At 48.6% G+C, this 24843-nt stretch overlaps 4 protein-coding genes across 8 annotated transcripts; 2 read left to right on the top strand and 2 right to left on the bottom strand.

The window, feature by feature from the left end:
* Positions 1–42: 42 nt before the first annotated feature.
* LOC128750733 (cytochrome c oxidase subunit 6A, mitochondrial) lies at positions 43–1344 on the bottom strand. The gene is made up of 4 exons (XM_053851184.1): positions 1131–1344; positions 610–679; positions 354–496; positions 43–206 (listed from the first exon to the last, which is right to left on the bottom strand). Exons 2-4 carry the CDS (start codon positions 677–679, stop codon positions 114–116), a joined length of 306 nt encoding a protein of 101 aa, XP_053707159.1. The 5' UTR covers positions 1131–1344; the 3' UTR covers positions 43–113.
* Positions 1345–2938: 1594 nt separating this feature from the next.
* On the top strand, positions 2939–11856 carry LOC128750687 (spidroin-1). The gene is made up of 21 exons (XM_053851112.1): positions 2939–4353; positions 5051–5098; positions 5268–5294; positions 5380–5439; positions 5511–5543; positions 6268–6342; positions 6484–6561; positions 6710–6739; positions 6905–6949; positions 8850–8912; positions 8974–9021; positions 9093–9137; positions 9201–9254; positions 9318–9353; positions 9517–9561; positions 10171–10212; positions 10280–10336; positions 10406–10480; positions 10813–10851; positions 11089–11145; positions 11511–11856. The coding sequence occupies exons 1-21, from the start codon at positions 4290–4292 to the stop codon at positions 11513–11515; spliced, it is 1026 nt and encodes a 341-aa protein (XP_053707087.1). The 5' UTR covers positions 2939–4289; the 3' UTR covers positions 11516–11856.
* A 26-nt stretch (positions 11857–11882) lies between these two features.
* LOC128750649 (perforin-1-like) lies at positions 11883–18945 on the bottom strand. 4 transcript variants are annotated; one of them, XM_053851023.1, is made up of 9 exons: positions 18869–18945; positions 16666–18782; positions 16466–16576; positions 16063–16383; positions 15735–15980; positions 13758–14311; positions 13556–13694; positions 13150–13361; positions 11883–13076 (listed from the first exon to the last, which is right to left on the bottom strand). In XM_053851023.1, exons 6-9 carry the CDS (start codon positions 14285–14287, stop codon positions 12215–12217), a joined length of 1743 nt encoding a protein of 580 aa, XP_053706998.1. In that variant the 5' UTR covers positions 14288–14311; positions 15735–15980; positions 16063–16383; positions 16466–16576; positions 16666–18782; positions 18869–18945; the 3' UTR covers positions 11883–12214. The 4 variants fall into 4 exon arrangements, with proteins under 4 accessions (XP_053706998.1, XP_053706996.1, XP_053706997.1 ...); XM_053851021.1 differs by having other exon boundaries at positions 16063–16592; XM_053851022.1 differs by having other exon boundaries at positions 16063–16589.
* paqr4a (progestin and adipoQ receptor family member IVa) lies at positions 17799–24673 on the top strand. Of its 2 annotated transcripts, XR_008413189.1 has the most exons (4): positions 17799–18804; positions 20588–20806; positions 21179–22451; positions 22520–24673. XR_008413189.1 is itself a non-coding variant. In XM_053851141.1 (3 exons), the coding sequence occupies exons 1-3, from the start codon at positions 18531–18533 to the stop codon at positions 21610–21612; spliced, it is 927 nt and encodes a 308-aa protein (XP_053707116.1). In that variant the 5' UTR covers positions 17799–18530; the 3' UTR covers positions 21613–24673. The 2 variants fall into 2 exon arrangements, 1 of the variants encoding a protein (XP_053707116.1); XM_053851141.1 differs by having other exon boundaries at positions 21179–24673.
* The last annotated feature ends 170 nt before the right edge of the window (positions 24674–24843 follow it).

Raw genomic sequence — 24843 nt, 5'->3', positions numbered from 1 at the left:
CTGCTGGCTGAACTGCACTGGACGTCACACGAAAGACACTCGGAGGATAAAGTGGTTTTATTGTTAGGTGCCCCGCAGCAGAAGCTCGCTGCTCTGTGTGGTCAAGTCGTTGCTCAGTGGTGGTCAGAGCTCTCGTAGCCGTCGGGCAGAGCGTTGGTGTGAGGGTTGTGGAACAGAGTGTGGTTTCCGTCTCCCCACGGAAATCTCTGCAGGATCGAGGGAGACGCTCATGTGAACCCAACTTCCATACAGCTGTGTCTCCCACAATCAAGTATCAAGTATCCTTTAGTTTGATTAGTATGGAAAAATGCTCATGTCAAGTCTTGACATCCATTGGCTAGGATGAAATTTACCTTGGTGCGGATGCGCAGGTGAGTGTAGGCCACAAAGTCGGGCGGCTCGTGCGGCTCGTTCTGGGCCTTCAGGTAGGCGTTGGCCATGCAGAGGGCCACTCCGGGCAGGGCCACCACGAAGCTCACGATCTTCCAGGTCTTGGCTGAGAGACGATCAGACATGCATCTTTTTTTCAATGTCATCTAGCAGGCATCCAGGTGGCGATAGAGAGCAGCCCCTAATTCTACTTCCTGTGGTGTCTGAGGTTACACTGACCGGTTCCTTCATGACTGGACGCTGCAGCTAACGCCCGCCGAGCCACCATTGAAGCCGGGGACAGCGCCATCTGTGGGCAGAGAAGCAGGCGTTGATTTCAGGTGAGACATGAGGACGTGGACGAGTGAGATGTTCAACTGGGAGGAGGCCCCGGGGCAGACCCGGGATGACAGTGGTGAATGAAGTCGGAGACACGATGACAGGTGGTCATCATGTTGTTTTCCTGCTCCACTTCATTTTCAGTTTGTTGTCTGTCAAGTGTGCTCGCGCCATCTTGTTTTGCTTGTTTGGTTTCCACAGCGCAGACTTCGATCGATTTCTCATTCGACACTGGGTCATGTGATCATGTCTGGCTCACCACTGGCCACGGAGGCATTTTCGCTTCCCTTCTGTTGTGTTTTACTGCCTGACAGCGTGTGTTTGTGGGTGTGTGTGTCAGGCCCACTCGTCCTCCCACTGCAACCTTCACGCACACATTCGCCTGCGAATGAGACCGGAAGGAAAAAAAATAAACCACTTACATTTGTGGAGCAGACAGAAGTGGCTGGACTCTCTCGCCTGGTAAACTTCGATCGGCTGTGTTTGTCGCAGGTTTGTCCTTCACTGTGTCCTGATCCGGCCTGAAGTGTGAGAGTCTCCGCCTACTCAACCTGTAACGCTGCCAACTCCAAGTTTATATTTGGGCTGATGTGAAACCAGGAAGACGAGCGTGTCTGAGCTGCAGCGTGTGGGTGTGTAGTTCAGAGTTCTCCTGCTTCCTTGTGAGTCTATGTTTGTGTTGTCTGTGTTTTGAACCCTTCTGCTGCCGTGTGTGTTAGCACCTCCAGCCTCTGTGGCGTCAATGGTCGCTCTGCTGCATTGTGTGTTTGCAGACATGAGCTGCAGCCAGAGTGTGTCGGTCAGGCGGGGAACAGCTGACTCATCTCACATCTGCTGCAGCTGGACGTCCACACGCAGACCGGTGCATCAAACTTGTCCACCCATGTCTGACCCCACGTCCTCAGAGCCTGGCCACAGCGTCGGTCACGACAGCAAGTTCCTTTCACCTGAGTTCACTCCGGCCTGCCGAAGACAGGCGAAGCAATAAGGGAGTGTGAGGTTGGACTCAGGTGAGGACTGTCTTCTGTCCGTCACTCTCGACTTGGTTGAAGAAGCACCAGACTGAGGTCTTCATGACCTGGCGTGGTCACCACAGTCTGCTTGCGCGGATGTGTTCACTCACTGCACTACCGTTACCGACCTGAAGAGGGCGCAGCTGACAGAATTTGAGGCTGTTGAGAAGAAATCGGAGACAAAACAAACTGGCTCTGAGCGTCACGTGTCAGTGTGGTGTGTCCCAGTCCTCCTCACTGGCCACTCACCACTTGAAATGATCCCTTCAAACCCAGGGAGCTCCGGAGCTGACTTGAAACCAAGTGGGAAGATGAAGTGTGGAGAGATGTCCAGGAGACCAAAGGACTTCGTTTCAAAACAATGTTGGACAGGACAACAGGGACATGTTAGTAGCCAGGAGCACTCTTCCCTTTGTTGACTTTCTCTGGTGTCACATGTCAGCCAGCCAAATGCTCCACTGTGTCCCACAAAAACAAAACACAGCACAGCAGCCAATGAAACGCCGTCTTTACGCGTGACCTCATCAAGTGTCGTCCCAGTTCTGAGGGACGTCAGTCACTTCACTTGGTGGTCGGAGGCAGCTTCATAGTGGAGGACGCTCAGAAGAAGTGCTAGTGTTAGGGGGGAGACATGGGACACAGCCTCTGTGTCTCGAACGTTGGTTGAAATCCCTTCCTGCGGAGTCTCGAGTCGCTGACTTCACCATTTCATTGGGCCTACAGGTTCTGAGAGAAACCTGTTGGCTGCTTTCTCCAACATCTCAAACCCTTCTCTTCATATGTATCTCTCCTCTGATCAACTGTCTCAAACCTGCTCCTCAGTCTAGTCGAGCTGAGACATATGGACTTCTATTATTGGGATTCTGTGTTTCCAAAAGGAGTGAAGGCACCGTCCAGGTCATGTTTAATGGTCTGGACCATCTCCGACGGTCGTGGAGCTCCAAAAGACAACGTCCCCTCCTCATTCTGTCATTTCGTCTGTCACCCTCGGAGATAAATATTTGTCAGGTGAACGTCGGTGACTCAGTGTCTGTTATTGTCTCGTGCGCTGTACCACCTACACCGACGACGCGGTGGTCCGCACATGTGACCCGACTTTTCCTCAGACGTCGACTCTAAACATCAGAGATGGTCGTTGAAGAAGCGTCCGGGCGTGTTATGGAGGTGCAATGCTTCGTGTGCACAGACTCAACATACACAGAAGAAGAAGCTGGAGCCTCGCTCGGACTTGGACTCGGAGTGTGAGTCCCAAGTTGATCCTGCTCTCTGTTGATCTAAGTTTGTTCAATAAATGACAGGATACTTTAGGACACTGATACTGCAGTACTCATCACAAAATTGAAAATGTATCTGAACATTTGCTGACAAACTACAGGCATTATGGATGATCTTGGGCTTGTAGGAGGCTGGAGTCTGTCCACGCTACTTGGACTTCTGGACTATAGAGTGCACGGGAATATTAGCCACGCCCAATACATTTCAGAAGAAATAGATCTTGTTGATAATAAGCTGCAGGTTCAGTGGTGCTGTCTGTGCTGTGGACAGGTCAGCGGTGCTCCGGCTTAAAAACTCTTTTCTAAACTAGTTTTGAAAACGTGTCCAGCGTAGCGAGTGAGGAAATAGCTGCGTAATACACAGCGTCTTCATTTCTCCACGCTGCTCTCACAATAGACCAGGTGCAGCTCCCCAGCCAGGATCAAGTCAGCACCAAAACCTGACTCGCTTGTGTTCACGTCGGACGTTTGAGCTGAACGCACTTTGTCTGGAGACAGTGTCTCACATCTTTTATTCACAGTAAAGCCCTGGAAATGCGCCTTTTTCGCCCACGTGGCCAAAGTTTTGACACCCCGCCGGTCTCAGCCGCTGCTTCTCAATACCAGACCTCCAGGGGATCCGCTCGGCAGACACGCGGGTAAAAACAGCGCATTTTCAGTGCTTTAAGGGGAAAGGAAACGCCTCTGATTTCAGGGCTTATAGCCTGGAAATGACGGCACATGGACATCCAGGAGCTCAAGCCATGGAGAGGACAGGGCCGCTCCAAGGGCATCCTCAGTTAGAACGCGGAGTCATATGGAGAAACATTTTCAAATAAAGTTTTATGTTCATCAAACATAAACATGCAAATCCCAAAACTTGATATTGGCATTTTAGACTTTTAAAAAAGTGCATACAGACGCAGGCAGTGGTGTGTTTGTGTGCCTGGTTTAGCTGTACTTGTGAGGACATTTTGCTTCATGTTTTAAGCCACAATTTGAGGATTGAAATTTCAAAATAATCGGGACGTTATATTTGGGTTCAAGTTGGGTTCCGAGTCCTAGTTAAGGTTAACCTTTTGTTTTGGATGGTTTAGGGTGAGAGTCTGGGGAAAGCTTGATGGCAATGAGAGGTCCTCACAAGGACAGAGCTACAAACGAGTGTGTGTGTGTGTGTGTGTGTGTGTGTGTGTGTGTGCGGGGCGGGGTGTATCGCAGGGGCCAGCCACCTATAAAAGCATGGGCAGGGCTGACCCTTGAATCCCAGACTGGGCTCCGTGCAGGTTGAGCTGCTCCTCTTCGATCCTCCGTCACGATGGTCCCACTTCTGCTGCAGACCTCTCTGCTCCTGTGGCTGACTCAGCTGACTCTGCAGGGCGGTGAGTACCAAACCAAATACACATGGAATCATCAGCTACCTGAAAATATTTCACTGTAGTTCAAGCAGCAAGTGTGTCGTTTGATGAATGATTCTTCTGAAAGTTGAGTGAGTCACAGACACATGAGTATCAGAGCAAGCCTGACCTGACGGATGCCTCCTCTCAGAGAAGATGTCCTCCTCTGCTGAACCCTAAACGGTCTCCGTCCTCTGACAGAGCTGTTGGACTGAGTCAGCACTCCGTCAGGTGAAGTGATGAATGGCGGTGATGTGTTCCCTGACTCCCTCTCACTCCTGTGCGAGGTGTCATGAGAGTGAGACGGGGGCCGAGCGCGGCGCCAGAGCCCGCATCATCATCTGATTCCCCTGAATCAAAGGAGCTGACAAAGGCGGGCAAAATTTGACGACCAATCGTGAGATGATCTGAGAACAGGCGCTTCTTTTCACTCTCGCTCTGTGTTTTCATTGATGGAGACCTGTCGCTAGGCAGCGCTACTTCACTGTCCATTCATGATTCAATCACACATTTTTCAACGGATTTGGAACAGAAATCATTTGTTGTTTTTGGGGGGGTGAAAATATTCCATATTAAATGAAACACAATGCAAGTTCTAAATGATGAAAAATATCGAATACAATTCGAATTTTGATTTTTTGAAATTTCAAATGTATTTTTATTTTGAATGTTCTTCTTGCAGGAGTGAAGCCTCAGAGTGTATCTTGGGGCAGAGTTCTACCAGCCAGAGGTGAAACACATGACCTTTATAGTCGTATACATACAAGTTTACTGACAGTAGACGGTGAATAACAGCACTGTAAAGTATATTTAAGTGCACACTCTGCTTAGTCGAATGTACAATGGTGCTAACAAATAATTTTGTTTTAATATTTCATATTTGTGTATTTTGTCACCAGGGGTTGGCCTTGGTGCAAGACCAGCAGGTGAGTCGATAAGAAACGCCACATCATTCAGTCACAGCCTTAGATTCAAAACATTGCTCCAGTAATAAAACAGACCGTGTCTCAGGTGTCGGAGCCCTCGGAGTGATGGCGAATCGTTACGGCAGCAAAGCAATGAAGAGTGGCGGTAAGTCAGGCTCATCGCTGACCTCCATCCCTCCGCACCTCATTCTAAAATCTTCATTTTTATATTTTCAGTGGGCCAGTATCCTGCTGCACCTCTTGGACCTGGTTCGTCTTTGCGCTTTTCTCCATTATTCACATTGCTTTTGCTGTTTTCCGTCAACCTCGGTGCTAAAAATGGTTCCGGAGAGGAGCAACAAAATAGATTTATCCAAGTTCTAAAAAGATTGTCTGAAATGGAGGGTGTCACGACGGTTTTAGCGCAAACACCGGCCTCTAGTGGAGCCAGGCTGCCATTGTTTGTTGATCACTCCATCTGTCTGTCTAGTCAGGTGATCTAAAATCACACTTTACCACCACATTGCTGACGTTTCTCTACACAAGAAATGACTCAGGTGGTTTTATATGGTAAGACAAAGACAATAGCCACAGTCTCGGTTTCCTGATAACTGTGGGAAACTGGCTTGAGCGTTACTTGAAGTTTATATTTTAGTTTGTCTTTCCTCAAGTCCGTTTGAAAAGGCTGGTTGGACTTTTAAATACACACTATCTGTTCCAATTTGTTTTCATGAATGAGTGTCATAAGAAATCAGTAGATTTATTTCCTGAATGACTGAATGATTGTCTGCTTCAAAGCGGTTTCTTTTAAGTATAAATCCATGATTAAAACATGAAAAAGATTCAGTCTATATTCAAGCTCGTATTATTCAGCCTTTGATCTTCATATTTTTGCTTCAAGACAAACGCTTAGTTACCGTTCGTTACTGTAGCTTCTCATAACATTTCTAATCTGAATCATGATGCTGAGAAATGTTGATTTTTTTTGATCCAGCAGGTGGAGTGGGGTCCCTGGGTCTGGGCAGCAGAGGAGGCCCGCAGCAAGGATATGGAAACCAGGGCTTCTATGGTCAGCATTGATGTCAGTGTGATGGCCACACTGTCTGTGGAGGGGTGGGGAAGCAGTGGGGAATGAACACAGATCGACTGTATCTTAGATGTATAGATAGATTCATATAGATTTATTGGTGTGGTGCGTCACTGGTTGCAGGGCCCGGGCTAAATAACGGGATTGGACTCAGGAGCGAGGCGTCTAACGGACTTGGGCTGGGTCAAGGAGTCAAACCTGGTGAGCAGAACATGGTGAAGAGCAAGACGGTTTTGACTTTGTCGGATGCAAAGCTCTGTATCACCACCCAGTGGACCCAGTGACTCACATAGCTTTTTTTTTTTAATGAAATGCTGAAATAAAAGAGCTGAAAGTGGTTTCTTTCCAGGTTACGGAGCTGCTGCTGGAGCTTATCCAGGTAAGTTGTTTCATAAATGTTTCAAAAAGACTTGGCGCTTCAGCTGTTGCAGTGCATCATGGGAGTGTGGTGAGGCCTCCAGCTGGCCTCTTCCACATGATGAATGTATTTCCGCCTGTTTGGCGGCGACTGCTCTGATTGCTGCGTCTGTGCTTGTCCCTCCAGTAAACGGAGCGTTGGGCGGCCTGGGCTACCGAGCACCTCAACCGGGTGAGTAACCTCTGACTTCCACCCCCCTAGTTTCACTTGGTAGCGCGGCTCTGATGGTGATGTGCCAATCACCAGGTGTATTTGTTTGTGTGAAAGCGTTTCCAGCTCACAATGACACCCACATGCACGAGGTGTCATGTTGTGAACACACACACTTTGCTTTAGCTGCAAATTCTCATGAGCCTCCTGTTTGTCTGGAAGAAGTGTCCTCGTGTTGATGATGTCCTCTGAGGAAGGCCTCACGTCTCTTTATGATGATGTGGGAGACATCATAAGAACCTCAGAAGCACCCGGGAGAAGGTCTCTGTCTGTGCTTCAACAAATGAGCTGCGCGCCATTGAAGCTCCTCCAGGGGGTCGAGTAGCCCTCTGGCTCAAGGAACAAAGACATGAAACAGAAGGAAGCGCTTCTTTCAGGACAAACCGCCTCTTCTTCACCTGGCTCCAGATTGAGCCCAACTTTCTTCATTCTTCTTCCTCCCTCTCATTCACTCCTACCCCGTGCTACTCACGTCCTTACTCCCGCTGCAGATCACTATAAAATCAGCAGACCTGACGGTCCATTCGTTTGTCAGGGTGCCCATCCCTGTCTGCTCTCGCCTCTAATCCCTCCGTCACTTCTCTCCACTGCTGCCTCACTGTCCTCATCCAATCAGGCAAGAGGATCTTGCTTGCCGACATCTGCTTCTGCCATGAGCATCCATGGCAGCTGCTCTCACTCTGAGGCTGGATTGCCTAGTTGCCACCATGCTTCCGTGGTGGTCACAGTTTTGGGTCATGTGTTGAGGTGGAAGTGAGAACTCGGATGTTTCCCTGCCAGGTTCATCATCATCATCGTTGGGTCAAGATCTCGGGAAAGCCAAATTGAAAGGACTGGGTTATCAGTATGGAGCAGACAAGATCCCTGACCTGAGGAGAGGTGGGAGTCCTACCGTCCCGGAACTCCTGGTGGGATCCCAGTTCCGACCCACTCTGTTGCCTGAGAAAAAAGTCAAGAGTCTCGATCAATCAGGACTCGGGCCCAGGATGATGGACCTTCAGAACAAGCCTCTTGCTAAATCGGGAGAACTTCCTGTCCCTAAAATGAAGAGCAGCAACTTCCTGTCCAGTGGGGGATTAGGACAGCAAGACCTTGTCCAAAACCCTGTGTCCGCTCAAGTACTTGGGAGACTCGGGAGCTATCCCACTTCAGTTCAGCAGAGCAAGTCCAACTGGTACCAAGAGCGTCTGGGCTCCGCGTCAAGGCGACCGTTGGTCCCTCAGCAGCAGTTCAGCAAGGACCAAAAACCATATGCAGGAACCAGTCACCAAGCCCAGTGGAACACCAGAAGCCAGGTGTCGCCTCTTCTGCAAAGACCTCAGATCTACTCCTCAGCAGTGGAAGAGAGGCAGCGAGGTCCAGCCCACGGATCTAGAGCTCCTGGAAGCCGGGGCCAATATGGTCTTCGACAAGCTGACAGCCAGGGCACAAATTATGGTGTGGCTTTAGCAGGAACACAGAGAGTAAAGAGTAAAGACGCAGCTTACGTTTCCCAACGTGGACTGGATGGCGCTAGATCTCTGTCGGACAAGACTGGAGGGAGTGACCAGGCTGCAAGTAAGAACACAGATTTCCATCTAAGCCTTGAGTTTTCACCTGGAACCGGTGGTTGCAAGACACAGTCTCTTAGCTGGTGTCAAAATGTCAAACTTACTTCAACTCCCTTTGAAGTAAGGATGGTGAAGGCAAGGCCTGTGGGCCAGATGTTGACCCTGATATAGGTAGATACGTCCTCCAAAAATGTTCACTTCTCATGCCATAATGCACTGCAGCAATGCCTAAAACAGGTAGACGAGCCAAAGATGTGAATGAAATGATGACCAGCTCAGGAAGCCTGATCTGGATGCTCTTTGTCTCACAGGTTACTTCGGTGGAGCTGGAAGCTACCTGGGAGCCAACCCCGGCGCGCTGGGTTATGGAGCAGGTAATAACTTGGATTAAAACTGTTGGATGAGCGCAGAGACGTCTTTGTTTTGCGCCGACAGGTTTGACACCGGGAGGTTACCTAGGGGGCGCTGCCGGCAAACAGGCAGGTAAGCAGAAATCGAAATCCACAAGTCTGATGTAAGTCAAGGCTGGTGTCAAATGAACCCTCTTTTTCCAGCTGCTGCTGGCCTCGGGGTGGGCAGTTACACACAAAGTGTGCGAGGTACTTCAACACATTGTTGCTGTGAATTGCAGGAGTTGTGTTGACGCCGCTATGATGTTGTAGGGTACGATGAAGGAGCGGCAGGATACCAGGGAGCTATGGACGCCAATGGCTACGGTGGGGTTCAATTGCTTGGGTGAAAAGTGTGACTGCTTTCTGTGTGACATTTGTTCTGCTCAGGCTACGGGACCGGCTACAGTGACGGCTACAGAGCAGGTGAGCCTCCTCTCCCTAGTGCCTAACCCTTTTTAAAGTTCGTGGCTGGATGGAACCAAACGGAACACTGCAATATGGAGTAGCTCGGGACGTGCTTCAATTATTTGTCCTCATCTTCCTTCTGTGTTTTATTTATCTTTATTTCTGCCGACTTCTTCTCCAGCGCTCAATTCCAGAGGCTACGCCGGCCAGAGCCAGGGGGTCTACGGTGAGAGACTGTCACCACGTTTCCTCTCTTTGTGACTGAATAGAATCCATCTTGACCAGGGCTCTCGACAGAGAAGGAAGTTAAAGGTCATTTGTTAGCTGTCCCCTCACTTGCAAACAAAGTTTGGGAGAGGTAGAGTTGAAGATGGAATTTACAACTCAGGACAGATGGATTTAATCATGAGGAATTCATTTTGAGAAAACTTGTGTTTATGGAATATATATTTGAGAATATGATACAACAATAGTACATGGTTAAATAAAACTAAGTTTCACTCAAATGATGGAAAAGAAACTTGTTTCTGTTGGAATGTCACTGGGTTGTGTTTCTTCATAACTGTGAGGGTGACACAGGCTGTCTGAACGTGTTTCTGCTCGTACCCTAAATGCTGGTATTCTCGACCTGAGTGACAGCTGGAGGCCACATGGCTGCTCGCTGCTGAACTCACCCAACAGTTGTTCATTCACACTGAAAGTCACAATCGCAGCCCTGTAGAACGTAAAGAAACCTCTGCAAACATTTTATGCTTTTAAAAAGTGACTTCTTTATTTCTGGAAGCCATAAATCCTTAATGCATCTAATGATTTTATTTCAAACCTCTCTTCTCAGGCGCACTCGGCACCGGACTAGAGCCACCAGGTGGAAAGTATGGTGAGTCAATCGTCACACTCATGTCAGGGGAGAAAAACACGAGTCTATTTCTTTCCTCTCCCTGCAGCCGGCGCAGGCCAGGTTCCTTACGGAGGCACTCCCATGATCCCCTCTGGTCTGGAAGGTACGTTCTAAGACTTGTTGATATCTTAAAGTCAGCACCTAGTCACAATCTCTTGTTTGCTCTTCCCAGGTGACGGAGGTTACCAGTACGGCCCTCAGCAGCTCAGCCTCACTGCTGAGGGGAGCAAAGGTGCGAGTAAACAGGGTGAGACTGTGAAAGCTGTGGCTTCAGAGTGTTACTTTCTGTTCTGTTGAAACCATTTCTCAGTCTCTTCAGTACTACAGCGAGGGATGCTGGGAAAACTGGCTACACTTATTCATCATTTGATTTGAATTGATGGCTCTGAATTCTTTTCACCTTCCCAGAAAAAGGGGGCAGTAGAGGCGTCTAAAGCTATTCCATTAGTTGCCGCTAGGAAGACTGAATGTTCTTACTCTTTAATGACCATTAAAGACCTGCAGAACAGTGAGGTCTGTTTGTGGTGGCCCTCTTTTCTGTCCCGTTTGGTCACGTGGCCTGTTCTCTGTGTTGCCCAGGTTACAGTGTTCAGCTGGGAGCGGCTCAGGCAGCCTTGGGTAAGCAAGAACAAGCCCTCCCAACTGTGCCTCGTACCTGAGCTCTGTGGAGCAACAGGTTATTTATGGGAGAAAAGCTCACGCATGCATTTCAGATGGCTTCGCTCATAGAGCCTGCATTATTCATCACACACGCACGTGGAAGCTGAACAAGGGCTTTTATTTTTCCGCCCTGTCAAAACATTTGTTAGTCAGTTTTCGGTGCCCAGCACATTCTGAACGCAGACTGTTTCACAGGAGAGCAAGCCGGGAAATACAACGGAGGGAATGGAGCGCTGGCCAATGGATTCAAAGGTACCCATGGAGTCGGGCAGGCAGCGAGGTTGCAGGCTCAAATCCAGTTTGGGGCAAGATTGTGGAGGGAGGAGGAGGTGTCTATGCTGAGTGTAGGCTTATGTAGGTTGCTTGTGGCACTCTGGTTTCCTTCCCTCAGTCCAAAAACATGCTGAAGGTGCGAGTCTATATGTGACCATCTGTATTTAAAGTGCGTACAAACTCACCTGAAGTGAAGATGGGCATTTCCCCATTGAAGTGTATTTGATTCCCAGCTATCAAGTCACACCCCCTCCTGCTTTTGGTTTCACCTCATTTCCCCCTCTTTTGTTGTGTCATTTAATGTTTGTTTGTTTCTCCTTCTCTTCTCTCCGTGTCACTGTCAGGATAAATGAGGCAACTTCCTCCAGCGGATCATCTTCACCAGCTTCCCTGATGTTCTCCTTTGTCTCCTCCTGGTGTGTTGTTGCCGTCTTCTTGTCCCTCTGTGTAACTGGACGTTGGTGTCCTGTCCGTCCAAAAGCCTGTGGTGCCCCATCGGTTTCCCCCAAATGGCTGATGGCGAACGAGATGTACCCTCAAGACTGTTGTGAAAGTCACATTAAATAGTTAAACCAGTGATCTTTGTCTTGTGAAACGGTCCACCAGAACAACCCCCACCGCCCCCCACAGTTGTCAAACCTCGAAGCGAACAGGAAATGTCACCACTTCCTGTCTCATTAAACTGTCAATAACAACCGAAAAAATATGAGTCAGTGTTCCGATGTGAGGCGTATTGTCTTTATTGCTGAGATGAAGAAAACCTTTGCACATTTGAAAGGAAAGCGCTGAATGAAGTCAAGTATTATGGGGTAAACTCGACGTCAGACGTTACGAGACTTCGACATATGACATTCAAAAGCTGTGACAGAATTCTTTACCTAGATCATAAAATTCCAAAGCAAAAGTGGCCGTAGCAGAGTCACAACTATTCAGTCATCTCAAATATGCCTCTGCTAATAGGTAATCCCCCACAAGAAAATGAAACAAACAAGCAGTACCACTTTCGAGACAAGGTTGAAAAATGTGGCCTTAAAACACAAGGCCTAGCCTACATCTTGTCATGATTTGACTGGTTCCTCCAGAGCTTCTGCTCCTCTACAAACACCCCCATCTCTAACAGGAGAGCTTTCGGAACGCGGTGCGAGTGGCGGGACACGAACGTCGCCCTCAGGCTCGGGAGCATTGGTACTGGCTCGTATTCAGTGCACGTCTCTCCACGCAGAGCTGGAGCACATTTTACCTCCAGCTTGAAGTACATCTGGCCGTGATTCAGGTTACAGAGGTCTTCCTTGACCCCATCGCTCAAAACCTGCTGACAGGCTCCTAAGAAGTCATCGTCCCATTTGTTGTCCTCGTCCCATACTTCGAACTTGACCTTGTTCCCCTGAGTCAGATCCTGGGTGCCGATGTCAAAAGCCATGGCCCAGTGTGGCTGGTTGTTGTTGTTGATAACCGGGGTGCGTCCGACTTGCTTGTTGTTAAAGAAGACCTTAACATAGCCATCGGTGGCTGTGGTGTGGTCCCCCCAAAGACCAGAGCCCTTTTGAACTGTGATAATAACCCGGGCCATTCCTCTTTTTGTGGGGCAACAGTCTGGGGTGACTGCGGGATCATTGTGGCACTGACAGACACATGGATCCCGGCGGTCAGACTTGATGCCGCTCTGGCATTTGCTGCTGCAGTTCTTGAACAGAGCTCTCTCCAGGATATAGTGCTTGATCGCGGCGTGCAGGTTCTCTTTTGCGCGGCTGTTAGCAGGCAGCAACTCGTGCAAAGATTCCAGGGAATATGAAATGATATCTGGATGCTGGGGAACCGTCGCCAACCATTCCTTGTAGGCACCTGGATTTTTTTCAGAAGCAAAAAGAATATCCGGTTCCGTGGTATGACCCCCCTTGATCTCAGTGAACCTGCGATGACAATGTCAAATGCTCAGTTGGCATCGCTCCACACAGAGTGCGGAGCAGGCGTTGACAACTTTACCTGTCCGTGAAGCGAGTGGCGAACGATGCCTTGTTTTCTGTCTTGTCATTCTGCTTCTTGCAGTGATTGTATTTGGAATTGATCTCGACCACACTGTTAAGAGATGCTTCGACCCCCAGGCAGAGCTGAACATCGTTCACGCTGACCCCTTCCAGGTTAGCCATGCAATCCTGTACGCTGGTCACAGAGTTAATGGCACCTCCCAGTTTGACCTAGAATGTAACGGAATCAGGGCCTTTTCTTTGTCAGCATGTATAATGGAAATGGAGGAAAACTCATGTCGAATCCAAGGCATCACTTTATCAAATATAGATCTCCAGTCCAAACAGCCTCCACTACAAAACTACACACTCAAACTTCAACAACAAACACGATCGATGGAGCTGTCCTGCTGTTCTTGACTCACCTTGGTGATGAAATGGGTGCCAAAGATGTTGATCAGTTTGTAAAATTGCTGCTTGTTCTCAGGACTGTAGGACTCCGGGAGCTGTTTGGTGGCTTTCTTGAAGTCCCTGTGCATCGAGGGGAAGCTGGACACCCTGTAGCTGTGGCAAGGCAAAACATGAGACCATAGACGTGTTTTCCACTGGGCACTCGCGGCCTCTCACCTGTAGTAGCTGCAGCTCATGCTTTGGCTAACAAAGCTGTATTTGTCGTTCTTGGTCTTCTGGTTTGAGTAGTCAGCCAGTTTGGAGTGGCTGCCAGAGAGCGTCAGTGAGGCGCTGTGCTTACCATGTCCGGCGTTAATGTTGGTGTCCCAGTTGTTCTCAATGGAGGAGGAAATGGAGGCGACCAGCGACTCACTGGAGCGGTAGAGCTTACTGGTCACCGTGTTGCTGCACGACTGCTTGGGCCTCCAGTCCTCGGCCATCAGCGGAAGCTTCTGCATCTTGTTCTCCATGAAAGGGTTCACGCAGAGCGTGCACGTCTTGTCCTTGCGTTTCCACTTGTTCATTTCCAGCACAAACGCACCCTTGCGTTCCATTGTGGTGATGTCGAAGCCTTCGCCTGCCAGGTTGGCACCGGGAGCCATTTCTGCCTCCGCGCACTGTCGAGGCGTCCCATCACTGCAGGACTGCTCAGAAGACTGCAGGAGAGTCAGCAGCATGAAGCCACATGAACAGATGCTCCAAAGCATGTCTGGTTGGGTGCAGGATTTGATCTGGAGAAAAGAACACGTTCAGAACATCAGACTATGCTGTGTTTTGGCAGGCATCTAGCCATACGATACATATCCCGACACAGGCGTGGCAATATGGTACATTGCGATATATTGTGATACTGTATCAAGAGCTGTCATTTTAAGGGGGAAATCAGACAGTGCAGTGCAATATTACGTGCATGAAAACAAGTGTATTTTTATGGCGTCAGCCCAGTTATACTTTCCGTTAAATTTCACACTGCAACGGAGGAATGAATATCAAATCAACAAATGACTCCGGTGTACAGGAAAACGTTCAGATTAAACACGTCCCAAATGCTGCAGCATACACAAATATCTATGTGTTGAATATTAATATAGCTGACATAAAGTATGAAGGCAACATCACACAATCAAGTATTCTGATACAATCTAGTGTCACAATATTTGAGCGTATCGATATTTTCTCACATCCCTGATCGCTGGCACTTGTAGGACCGTCAGAAGTATATTCATATTGACAGCTCCGGGTCCTTGTGTGACATCCTTCGGTCACCACTTTTAGAATTGTCGTCCCTCAATTGTATCTTGACAGTAGGAGTTTTAATTCTAAAACAGTTTCTCTATACGTCACTTCTTTATCTGTTTTCATAGATGACAAAAAGGAACACTCTTTTTCACAGGGAATAGCGTGAGCGTCTGATGTAAAATGAATCACCTGCCGCACCCCAGTCACTCATCACCTCTTAAAATGTGTCCTTGTGAGATAAAAGTCTCCAAAACGAAAATAATAAGGATACATTTCTGGTAGTTTCTCACATCAAGACTGAATGTCTGACCATGATTTTCTTGCATGTGGTTAAGTTCCCCTCAGATGTTTGTTGGAGTTGAGTCATGCCTGATCTGAAGTCTGATACAGAGCCTTGTGGTCTCACTTCTCAATGACATTTGAGATAAGATTCAAGAAATTCACCGTGATTCAAAAACAATGCAAATCACCAAACTGAAGAAGCTCTCTTGCTCCTTTGTTGCCTAAAAGTAGGTCGAACACATTTAAGACCCATAATTCACAGTTGTATTTTTCATAGTTGGTTGCTTCATCTGTAATGACGAGAGCTTTCTATCCATCCCAATAATATTCTTCTGCAGCTCTTTATCACCTCTGGCTGTAGTACAGCTCAAGAAGGACCACTAATCTGGTCACTACCAAAATGAAAACAGCTGCCTTCTAGCTGAGCTCTGTTTCTGTGCTGCCGGGAAACAGCAGGCTACTCAGGTTCCTCATGAACCCTAACTAATAGTCATTCATTATTGCGTGTACTTCTGTTGAGTGGTCAAAGTACAAGAACTTCAGCGCAATATAAAGATCACAAACAAATGGAAAGCAACGAATGACTCCCAATAAACGTCAGAAATGTACTTATGAAACAGAAAGTTCACTCACCTTGCCTTGTCAAGTCTGATCGATTTCAGGACTCGTCCTCTGCCTGTTTATAAAAGCGTTGGCAGGAGGTGACATCATGGTGGTCTCAAGGCGAGTAAGAAAACTGACGCTACACTGGGGAGGAGCTGCTGGCCTCCGAGTTCCACTTGATGCTGAGTGACAGAAAGAAAGGCGGTCCTTTCCTGTCAGAGACGAGGAGACCACAAACCCAGCGTCTCTCTGAGGTGAGGGTTGGCTGTGGCACAGCTGAGGGAGAACAGAAGTTTCATTGGAACTTGTCTCAGTATTGAAAGTCGCATAAAGTCTGAAGATGTGACAGTTGACGTACTTCTACAGGCTTGTGTTCTGTTGGTCTGAAATCTTCTTGAGAGTTTGTTGGGAACTAGCAAGAGCACAGGAATCCAGTCTTATGGCCTCATGGATTTGACGGTTCTGGACAGTCCAGACCCAGAGACTTGAGAAATTCAGGACGTACGGGTGGATCAGAAGGTGCTAGTGAGTCCAGAGTATCCTGGAAAGACAAAGCAGTTCTCATCTTTGACATGGAAGGGGGTAACACTTGACCTATTTTTGAAGATGAAAATCCTTTTGTTCATAGCGTGCGAGCTCTTGTCCAGTCAGAGACCCGCAGAAGTGATGATGCAGGCGCCTGCGTGTCAGCAGAGAGGGGTGAGAGGTGGAGGTGGTGTGATTCATCTGTCCTCCTCCATTAGAGGATTACACTGCGTCACCTGCTGCCTTCAAGTGCACCTCGGACACACCACTTCCAAGCTCATATGTTTCCACCGTGAGCTCTCTCCTGGCGATCACGCTGAGGTTCGTGATGATCCAAATACAGGGTACTGTAAACAGAATCTACTGAATTTTGTCAAACAAAAAGACACGTGACTATACACAGTAACTTCACGACTAAGAAATATGACTGACTCACAAGATTCCCAGTATGCAGACTGTGAAATCTCCCCATTTTATGGGTCACAGAGTGCATCGTGAGGTTAATGGGTCAGGTCCATCTCCGATGTGGGCTGCTACTAAACTGACAAAGAAAGGTAGTCTACAGCTCTTTAGTGAATAAATTACCGTCTACTGACGTGACAGTGATCTGTTCATTTTTTGCCCTTTGTGACTTCATTTTCTCCTCTGCACTGTTAGTGCAGCGGAGCATCAAAGTGCGCTCTGACAGAAATGAACAAGTCAACCCTTCAAAGTAAAATATGAGTCATCAATATCGTCCAGCCGATTTATCCAGAGTTGAGTCACCTTTCACAACAACAAATAATGTTTCTTTTCATTCCAGTGCTTAACCTGTCAACGAAACCTAAAAAGAACTTCTCGGCATTGATGCACACATGCACCGCAGAGAATGAGGCGACGATAAAGCGACTGCATAAAATGACATCTGTGCGTCCAAACAAAGCCAGCTGCCTTTTGCTAAACATGGTTTCAACTGTCACAGAACATCAGTCACTTCCGAACCACCAAAGCACGACAGCAGTCACATCTGCTGGAAGATGTTTGTATCGTTTTGGACCCCAGACGCAGTTTGACGTAAAGATTCAGATGTGTTTATTAGATTGTGAAATTTGCGTCGTCATTTGCATTGCAAGCTGCTCATCGTGTTCTCGTTTGACTGTTCCAATGCTTACATGCTTAATTGAATCAACAAGCCATCGGAATACAGTCATTCAGCACTGACCTACTATAGCGAGGGAAGGAGGGTGGGGGGGCTCATGAAGCTGCCGTGGCTGCAAAACCTCTCACCTCTTCATCGTGTGGAGAGGATTGATGGCTCTTTCTTTGGTCGACGATGGCTACGATGGCACCATCAGGCCACTGCTGGTAACTATCACAGTTCCCAGTGAGACGTCAGAGGTCAGTCCTGAGGACTCCGTATCATGGTGACGAAAGAGTTGAGCCAAAGGACGACCATCTTGACTCTTTCTTGGATACAGAGAAGCTCAGTCAAAAGAGACTTTAACTACAACCTCAACTGTGGCATCTAGTGTACCGTTGTTCCAAGCGCACATGCGTGAGTGCTGATCTCATATTCCTATTGGTATTTGTTCTATTTTCATATTCCTATTGGTATTTGTTCTATTTCATTGATTTAAGGGAGGTGCGGCAGTTCCGGAAATGGACGTACGCAGTGGCAGAGAATGTTTTATTTTGAAAGGTGCGAGTGGAAACGCCGTTTTATTCCTCCTGTGGTGCTTGACACGGAGCCGAGGCGTTGCAGGGAACTGAGGCCGTCAGGCGAGACTGTCCCGGGGCTTCTCACTTCTTAAATGAAACCCGGACCGGTTTCTAACCAGCGACTGACGGACTTTGTGGTGGGAAACTCGTGTGTGCGGCTTCCGCGGGTGGAGGTCCGCGCGTCCCATTCGCGCGGCAGCGGTAGCCGGCTCTGCTAGCCCCGCATTCCTCCCTGAAATCTCGGCTCAGGAATCACGCTCCTCCTCGCCGCATCACCGCCACGCTCACCCGTGACCCCTGCTGGGGGAGCGGGTATCACCGGGTCTGATCGCACGAGCGCGTCCGAGTCCGACAGCATCCTCCAGCCCGCCGGAATGCTAACTCGCAGCGAGGAAGCGGCTCCACCATGACTTCCCCCTGGTCCCCGTGTCCGGCTGCAGCACACGCCTCGATGCTTCAGTGACCGCCCCGAGTCTGCATCATGCGTGCGCCCGGTCGAGTCTGCCTCCAGCAGCGGTGGTCCAGAGCGAAGCGCGCCGCCGCCGGCTTCTGTCGAGGGACCAGCTAACGAGCTAAGCGGCTAACGGCACGACAGAAACACCGATGGTTTCCCACAAGGTCTTGGTGGCCATCATCCTGCTGAACGTTTACATCGGTGCGCGGTCCGCCCTCTACCTGCTCAGCGCGGTGCTGCTGACGCTCTTCTGCGCCATGGCTTTCCTGAACGGACCGCGGCTGCTGGACTGGGCGAACTCGCCTCCTCACCTGCAGTTCAACAAGTACGTTCTGACCGGGTACCGACCCATCTCCTCTGTGCAGGACTGCGTCAGGAGCCTCTTCTACCTGCACAACGAGCTGGGAAACATTTACACGCACGGTGAGTGAGTGTGACAACTTTTCTTTGACCAAAGATTGGCTGTGCGGGATGTAAACAAACCCACCAGCAGCTCTGGTCCAACCTCAGAATGTCTTTAAATTAAGCTCATATTTGTTCCGAAGTACTGTCCTGCATCACTAACAAACCACACAATTCTATTGCTGGAATTTGGCTTCTTCCCGGTCTTTGATTGAATTCGCGTTTTTTTGCATCATTTTTGTGCGCATGTCCACATTTTTGTGCCGCACTCAGATATGGTTGGGGTCCGCGTGTGAGTCTACGTTATCTTGTTTCCCAAATATCCTGTGACAGGCTACACGGCTATTGATAAGATACTTGCTTATTCACAGTCAATAGTCATGATATTGTTGTTTAGCGTGAACCTTCACTGACTCTTGCAAGGTAAAATATAGTCTGGCTTCACAGGACAGTACTCAGTACATTATAATGGTTATCACACCTATGAATGAGTCGTTTATTTACGGTAATATACGTCCAACTTTTCATCATGTCCCTGAAAGTTTGGCAACAAAGTTCCCCTCACCTGTTTCACTCTTTCCCATTTGTCTCAACACTTTTCGTTTTCAGGACAAAAGTACATTTTAAAAATGCAATATAGTATATAAATAACAATTAGTCAGGTAGATGAGTAAACATAAATAACAGATGTCGCTGTGTGAATGCACTTCACCATCTTGGATTTGAAGAAATCGAACACAAAGCGTCCGTAGCAAAACAAAATATCTTCACTATTGCGCCTCAAAAGTCGCACACTTTTCTGCAGTGAAGATTGATGATAAATAGCAGTAGACTCAAAAGTATGCTAGAATGTGAAGATGTTTCTGATTGTGTTATTCAGTTGCCTTCACAAGCTCAATCCAAACAAGCTTTCAAACATCCTGTAAAAATATCAAATCTGTTGAGTGTAGTAGTAATATCCATATAACCAGGAGAACTTTAAAGTGCGTCCGCTTCTCTTGTTGGACGTAGACAGAATTCAGTCCTGTGTCCAGAGGTGACGCAGTGAACTGGTCATGTGATCCACTGTAGATAGATGAATCTGAGGAGACAGCCGTGTTTGCACATCCCACCCGAGCGGTCGCGGAGGTTGACACACGTGAGCCTGAGTCGGACACGCTTTGTCATTTGGCTTGACATGGAATCAAATCAAGCTGTCAGGAGGAGCCGTCTGACCTTTGACCTCTGCAGATTTACCACCTTCTCGTTGTGAAGGTTGCACTTTTACTGCAGGCGGCCGGTGAGTCAAGTGCTTCAATTGCACTCCATCAGGAGGACGTTTGACCTTGTTTCCTTATGAGGAGTCCCACTCCTGCAGATCACCGTCTGACGGCGCGATAGAACACCTGGAAGATCAGGGAGGTTCTTGTCGGCCCCTGCCCCACATGGGTCCGCCCCAGCCTGCGCAGAGGACGTCCTGCCTGCCGAGCGTCAGGACCGGGCTGCGGCCGCAGATATAAGTCTCAAAATAGAAAGTGGAGATCACCTGACCGGGACAATCGCCGTGACATTGGGAATGGCAGCGTGTGCACTAAAAAAAGGAGGCTGGTGTGATGTCGGCGTGATAATTGATCGCCACAGCTGCGAGTGGAGGTTCTCATTGCTCACGTTTCACCTCGGCTCCTCTGATCGATGGGCTATGTGTAGTTGGCAGTTTAGCTGGGCAGGAAGAAGAGTTTGCGGCGTGAAATCATCCGTCACAGAGCGAGCACCTGACCCAACCTTTGAGCTCTCTAAAAGTGGCGCCACTTTCTTTCTGGGACAGGCATCCCTCTGCTCTGCTTTCTGGTGCTACTTCCACTCAACATCCCCTGGTCTCAGATCAGCGTCACCTGGCTGGGCGTGGTGCACTTCCTGGCCTGTCTGTCGCCGCAGCTGGGCTCGGTGCTGTACCACCTCTTCATGAACCACGAGGGCGGGGAGCCGGTCTACCACACCCTCCTGAAGCTGGACGTGTGTGGAATCTGCATGATCAACACTCTGGGTGAGTCTGTTTACCTTGAGGGAGGACGCTGCTCTTTCTATCGACCGCCATGATTCACTCAGGATGTCTCGGAGGTGGAGCTGCATTGATCCGACCTCTTGGCGGTTTGTGAAGCCGATGGATCAATAAGTCCAGCTGTCAGATGATTTTTAATTACCGCGGGATGCTGACCTCAGCAATAATACTGTTATTTATTTTACTGTCGCCTCACAAACTGAAAACTCTCTCGGCTGTTTTTTAGCTTTTTGACAGTGCTTCGTATGTGATAGACTGTTAAATCTTTGTTATCTTGGACGGAGGAGTCGATGTGCTGAACAGATGTTTGACCTTTGACTTGTAGCTGAGTCACTGATGTGTGTTCTCCGGCCTCAGGAGCGCTGCCCATCCTCTACAGCACGCTGCTCTGCTACCCCTTCATCCGCACGGCGGCACTACTGGTCTACATCCTCCTGTCCAGTCACGCCATCTACTGCGCCGTCACCGCCCGCAGCAGCGTCCGCCGCCTGCGCTCCTTTGCCTGGCAGGCGCTCTTCCGCTTCTCCTTTTTCCTGTTGCGCTGGGTGGGCGTGGGCGGGGGCAGCCCCACCTCGCTGCGCCACTTCCTCACCATGGACGCGTTGGCCGTGCTGGGCGGGGTCATCAACATCGCGCGCATCCCGGAGCGCTTCCGCCCTGGACTCTTTGACTACTGGTGCAACAGCCACCAGATCATGCACGTGCTGGTGGTTGGCTCCATACTCTACCTGCACTGGGGGGTCCTGGACGACCTGCTGTGGATCAACAGCTACAACTGTCCGTCAGACTGACCCCTGCACCGTCCTGCCTCCTCCAGCCGTGGGCGGCAGGATGACAAGACAGTAGACCCCTGAGGTGGCGGGAGGGGTGATGCTGAGTGGTGAGACTGCATGTGGTCACCTCATACACCCCAGTTCAGAATGTTCATATCTCTGGACCCTCACACACACACACACACACGTCAGTGATGATCACACTCCGGCGCAGGCTGCAGGAGTTTCCTTCAACCGTCCACATGTTCTGATCAGATCCTAGCTAACAATGCTTAACATTTGGAAGCTGTGCCGACATATGTTTTTAAACACCAGGTAGCTGTTTATACACAGAGCAAATGTTTTTATCGACTGAGTTGTGGAGCTATGGAACCCGCCGTAGCAGGAGCGGAACACTACACACTAACGCTCAGGCCTCAGAAAGTGGCTGTTTGAACTTTGCACTTGCGCTCATAAATTGCACCACCTGTTGGAGCCAGACGACGGCCTAACGCTCCTCAGCTGTTGCATAGCAGCACTTCCTGTTTCAGAAGGCAGGGCTGTCCAAGCATTCGCTGAGTGGAAGCTCCTGCAGTCTGGACTCAAACTTCTCGGTGCTGCCGCACACATGTCCATATCTGTGCTCTCGTCCTGTACTTTGCCGCTGAAATGACTTGGATGTTGTGTCACGAGCAGAAGGGCGAGGGCTTCGTGAATCAGTGTTATTTCCTCGCACCTGAAGTCACCGTCACTGGAGTCCAGACTTTAATCTCCAGTTTGCCCATCTCGTGTTTGTTGCTGTTGCACTTAGTTCTGACTGAATATGTGTGCTGCTTTGGCTGGACTTCAACTCCGCTGGACAACTATTTATGATCATTGTTTTAATAGTTTACTGTAAAAGGGGTATTTGAAAGTTTACAGTACATTTCAAGTTTACTACAACAAGGCTTTTAAATGTAACATAAATGCGCTTTATAAAAAAAACCTTAGCAATATTTTAAGTCAACGTAAATGATTAATGGAAAGTCAGGTATGTATTTTCACTTATTTACTGACAATTTTGAATTGTGAAGTTCAATTTATTGTGAAAATTGAGCTATAAAAAAATAGGTGTTCAGATGATAGAAGTCAAAATGCTCAGCGAAATTGGTTCTTCAAAAAGTCGTAATTAATGAATGCTGACGTGCTAAACATAGTTCTTTTTTCATTCCTCAAACCAATGCCATGGCAACAGCATGAGGGTGGATTCACCTTGCAACCGTCGTGTCAGTGATGTCTCCGTCTTCAGTCGAAGTTATTTGATGACACATATCCATTCCCTTTTCCTCTCCACCTCATTGACACGGTGACTCGGCATACGAACTGCAGACTTGCACTTTTCCGAGTTGACGTCAGTGCTCGCCCCTCTGCCCTTCTGCTCTCACCGTTGCTGCTTGATTTGACGCGCTGATGTTTACTTCTCTTTTGCACTGATTCGTCAGCACCTCTCCCCCCTGCCCCGGGTGTAAAGGCACCTCTGAATGGAACCAATGCATGACCGTAGCTGTGAGGAGTCGCACTGTTGGACTGTAGTTGTATCACTCATTGTTGTCACATCAGAGGCTTCAAATCTACTGCACTGTTCTCAAAAGGGCTCTGGAGTTGATCATTTGACTTGAAATATACACTCATATTAGACCGTTTTGTACTTCAAAGATTAGCCAAAACGAGCGCTGCTGCTTCGTTATTCAAAAATAACTTTTCTTACCGTCAGACTGTTAAGAGCCAGACACGTATTGTGTTTCTAAAAAGAGTTAAAGGTACGAAAATGCTATGTTATTGTGAGAATTTTAGGGTTCAACAGGATTTTAATGTTCAGTTGTTTCAGTAAAACTGCGCTCCAGAAACCCTGCACCGAAAAAAAGACTTTTTAATGTTAAGAAACTTCAAAAATATTTGCTCGAACAGTCAAAAGTATGAGACGGAGTCAAAGTTATGGATTGGTTGGTGCTGAAAAGCTAGGAAAATATGAACTTTTTTGAAAAGTTATGAGTGAGAAGAGAAAATATTAGGGGATTTTTTTTTATTTTAAATTAAAATATTAAATGACTTTGAAGGTCATTTCTAGAATCTCTGGGACTTGCACTGAAGTGAGGGGACAGCGTTACAACCACCCCTGTCTCCAGTCTCCAAGTCCCAGCTGCAGCTCTTTTCTAGTGCGACTTGTTGCCTCATGATGTCATGACAGTCCAAACGTCCCCCCTCATGTGATCTCCAAATGTCGTTTTTTCCATGTGACCATGGAACTGGGGAGCGGCCATGTTTTACCTTGCGACCCCGCCGGTCTATCTATGCATACTCAGCTGGAAGGAACAGTGTTCTGTCCTCACACACACACACACACACACACACACACACACGGACTCCAACATCCTGGGTCTCCCACTTCTCAGGGTGCCATAACGGTAGCTGACGTCCATCTACCTCCACCTGCTCTGTGAGAAGAGACGGACGGTGGACTTCTCCGAGAACCGTGACGCAACCGCTCTGAGGATTTTGCCTGTGTGTGAAAAGGACTCTGTGAGACACTAACCTGCTGACGTCAGAACTGAGACTGTACAGATGATGGGACGTCCTGTCTGTCCTGCAGGAGCTCTGTGAGCTCTGGCTGGCGTCACTGCCACATATCTATAGTGTGGCGCCATCTAGTGGAGGTGCATGTGCGCTGCAGCCAAATTTCCTTCACTTGTGCTTGAAATGTGTGCGTGACCTCAGTGGAAGAGCTCCGACACTCGTGGGTTTGTTTCGGGTTGGGGGAGCGACTGCGTCCTCACCGTGCCGTCCTGTGACAGACAGACAGACAGACAGACTCACACTCCTCCAGCAACGATTGTGCAATAAACTGAAGTCTATATTTTTAAGCAGCGTCTGTTTTCGTTTGTCAAGTGTTGCCATCAGAGACAGGTGCAGTCATGTGATCCAAAAACCGGGTGAGCGAGGAAGTGGAGCGGACCACACAGTTTGCATGCCTGGCTCAGGATCATTCATGTTTTCACCTGATGTTTTGCACTGAAGCTTCCGGAAACTGGAGTGTTGGGTCTTCTCAACCTCTCCTTCGTCTCCATCATTCTTGGTCAAAAACCTCCTCCAAACCTTCTGGTCTCCTTAGATTTGTTTCCAAACCTCTCCAGCATCTTCTTCTCTGAATCCAAAGCACTCACTGGTCATCACTATATCATGTGCAAACATAAAGGTCAAGTGCTGTTTGTCTCTGCCTTGATGTGTTTCTCT

The sequence above is a fragment of the Synchiropus splendidus genome, chromosome 19 (assembly GCF_027744825.2).
Source record: "Synchiropus splendidus isolate RoL2022-P1 chromosome 19, RoL_Sspl_1.0, whole genome shotgun sequence".
Taxonomy (NCBI): Eukaryota; Metazoa; Chordata; class Actinopteri; order Syngnathiformes; family Callionymidae; genus Synchiropus; species Synchiropus splendidus.
Note: the sequence above shows the minus strand (reverse complement) of the source record. Positions and strands in the feature narration are given on the sequence as shown.

Excerpts from the sequence above, each read along its gene's own strand:
- LOC128750733 (XM_053851184.1), bottom strand. The coding sequence starts at position 679 with ATGGCGCTGTCCCCGGCTTCAATGGTGGCTCGGCGGGCGTTAGCTGCA. Across the intron at positions 497-609 it reads GTCCAGTCATGAAGGAACCG|CCAAGACCTGGAAGATCGTG; the intron begins GTCAGTGTAACC and ends ATCGTCTCTCAG. Across the intron at positions 207-353 it reads ACCTGCGCATCCGCACCAAG|AGATTTCCGTGGGGAGACGG; the intron begins GTAAATTTCATC and ends TCGATCCTGCAG.
- LOC128750687 (XM_053851112.1), top strand. The coding sequence starts at position 4,290 with ATGGTCCCACTTCTGCTGCAGACCTCTCTGCTCCTGTGGCTGACTCAG. Across the intron at positions 4,354-5,050 it reads TCAGCTGACTCTGCAGGGCG|GAGTGAAGCCTCAGAGTGTA; the intron begins GTGAGTACCAAA and ends TTCTTCTTGCAG. Across the intron at positions 9,138-9,200 it reads TTACACACAAAGTGTGCGAG|GGTACGATGAAGGAGCGGCA; the intron begins GTACTTCAACAC and ends ATGATGTTGTAG.
- LOC128750649 (XM_053851021.1), bottom strand. The coding sequence starts at position 14,287 with ATGCTTTGGAGCATCTGTTCATGTGGCTTCATGCTGCTGACTCTCCTG. Across the intron at positions 13,695-13,757 it reads ATGAGCTGCAGCTACTACAG|CTACAGGGTGTCCAGCTTCC; the intron begins GTGAGAGGCCGC and ends GCCTTGCCACAG. Across the intron at positions 13,077-13,149 it reads GCCACTCGCTTCACGGACAG|GTTCACTGAGATCAAGGGGG; the intron begins GTAAAGTTGTCA and ends TTGTCATCGCAG.
- paqr4a (XM_053851141.1), top strand. The coding sequence starts at position 18,531 with ATGGTTTCCCACAAGGTCTTGGTGGCCATCATCCTGCTGAACGTTTAC. Across the intron at positions 18,805-20,587 it reads GGGAAACATTTACACGCACG|GCATCCCTCTGCTCTGCTTT; the intron begins GTGAGTGAGTGT and ends TTTCTGGGACAG. Across the intron at positions 20,807-21,178 it reads CTGCATGATCAACACTCTGG|GAGCGCTGCCCATCCTCTAC; the intron begins GTGAGTCTGTTT and ends CTCCGGCCTCAG.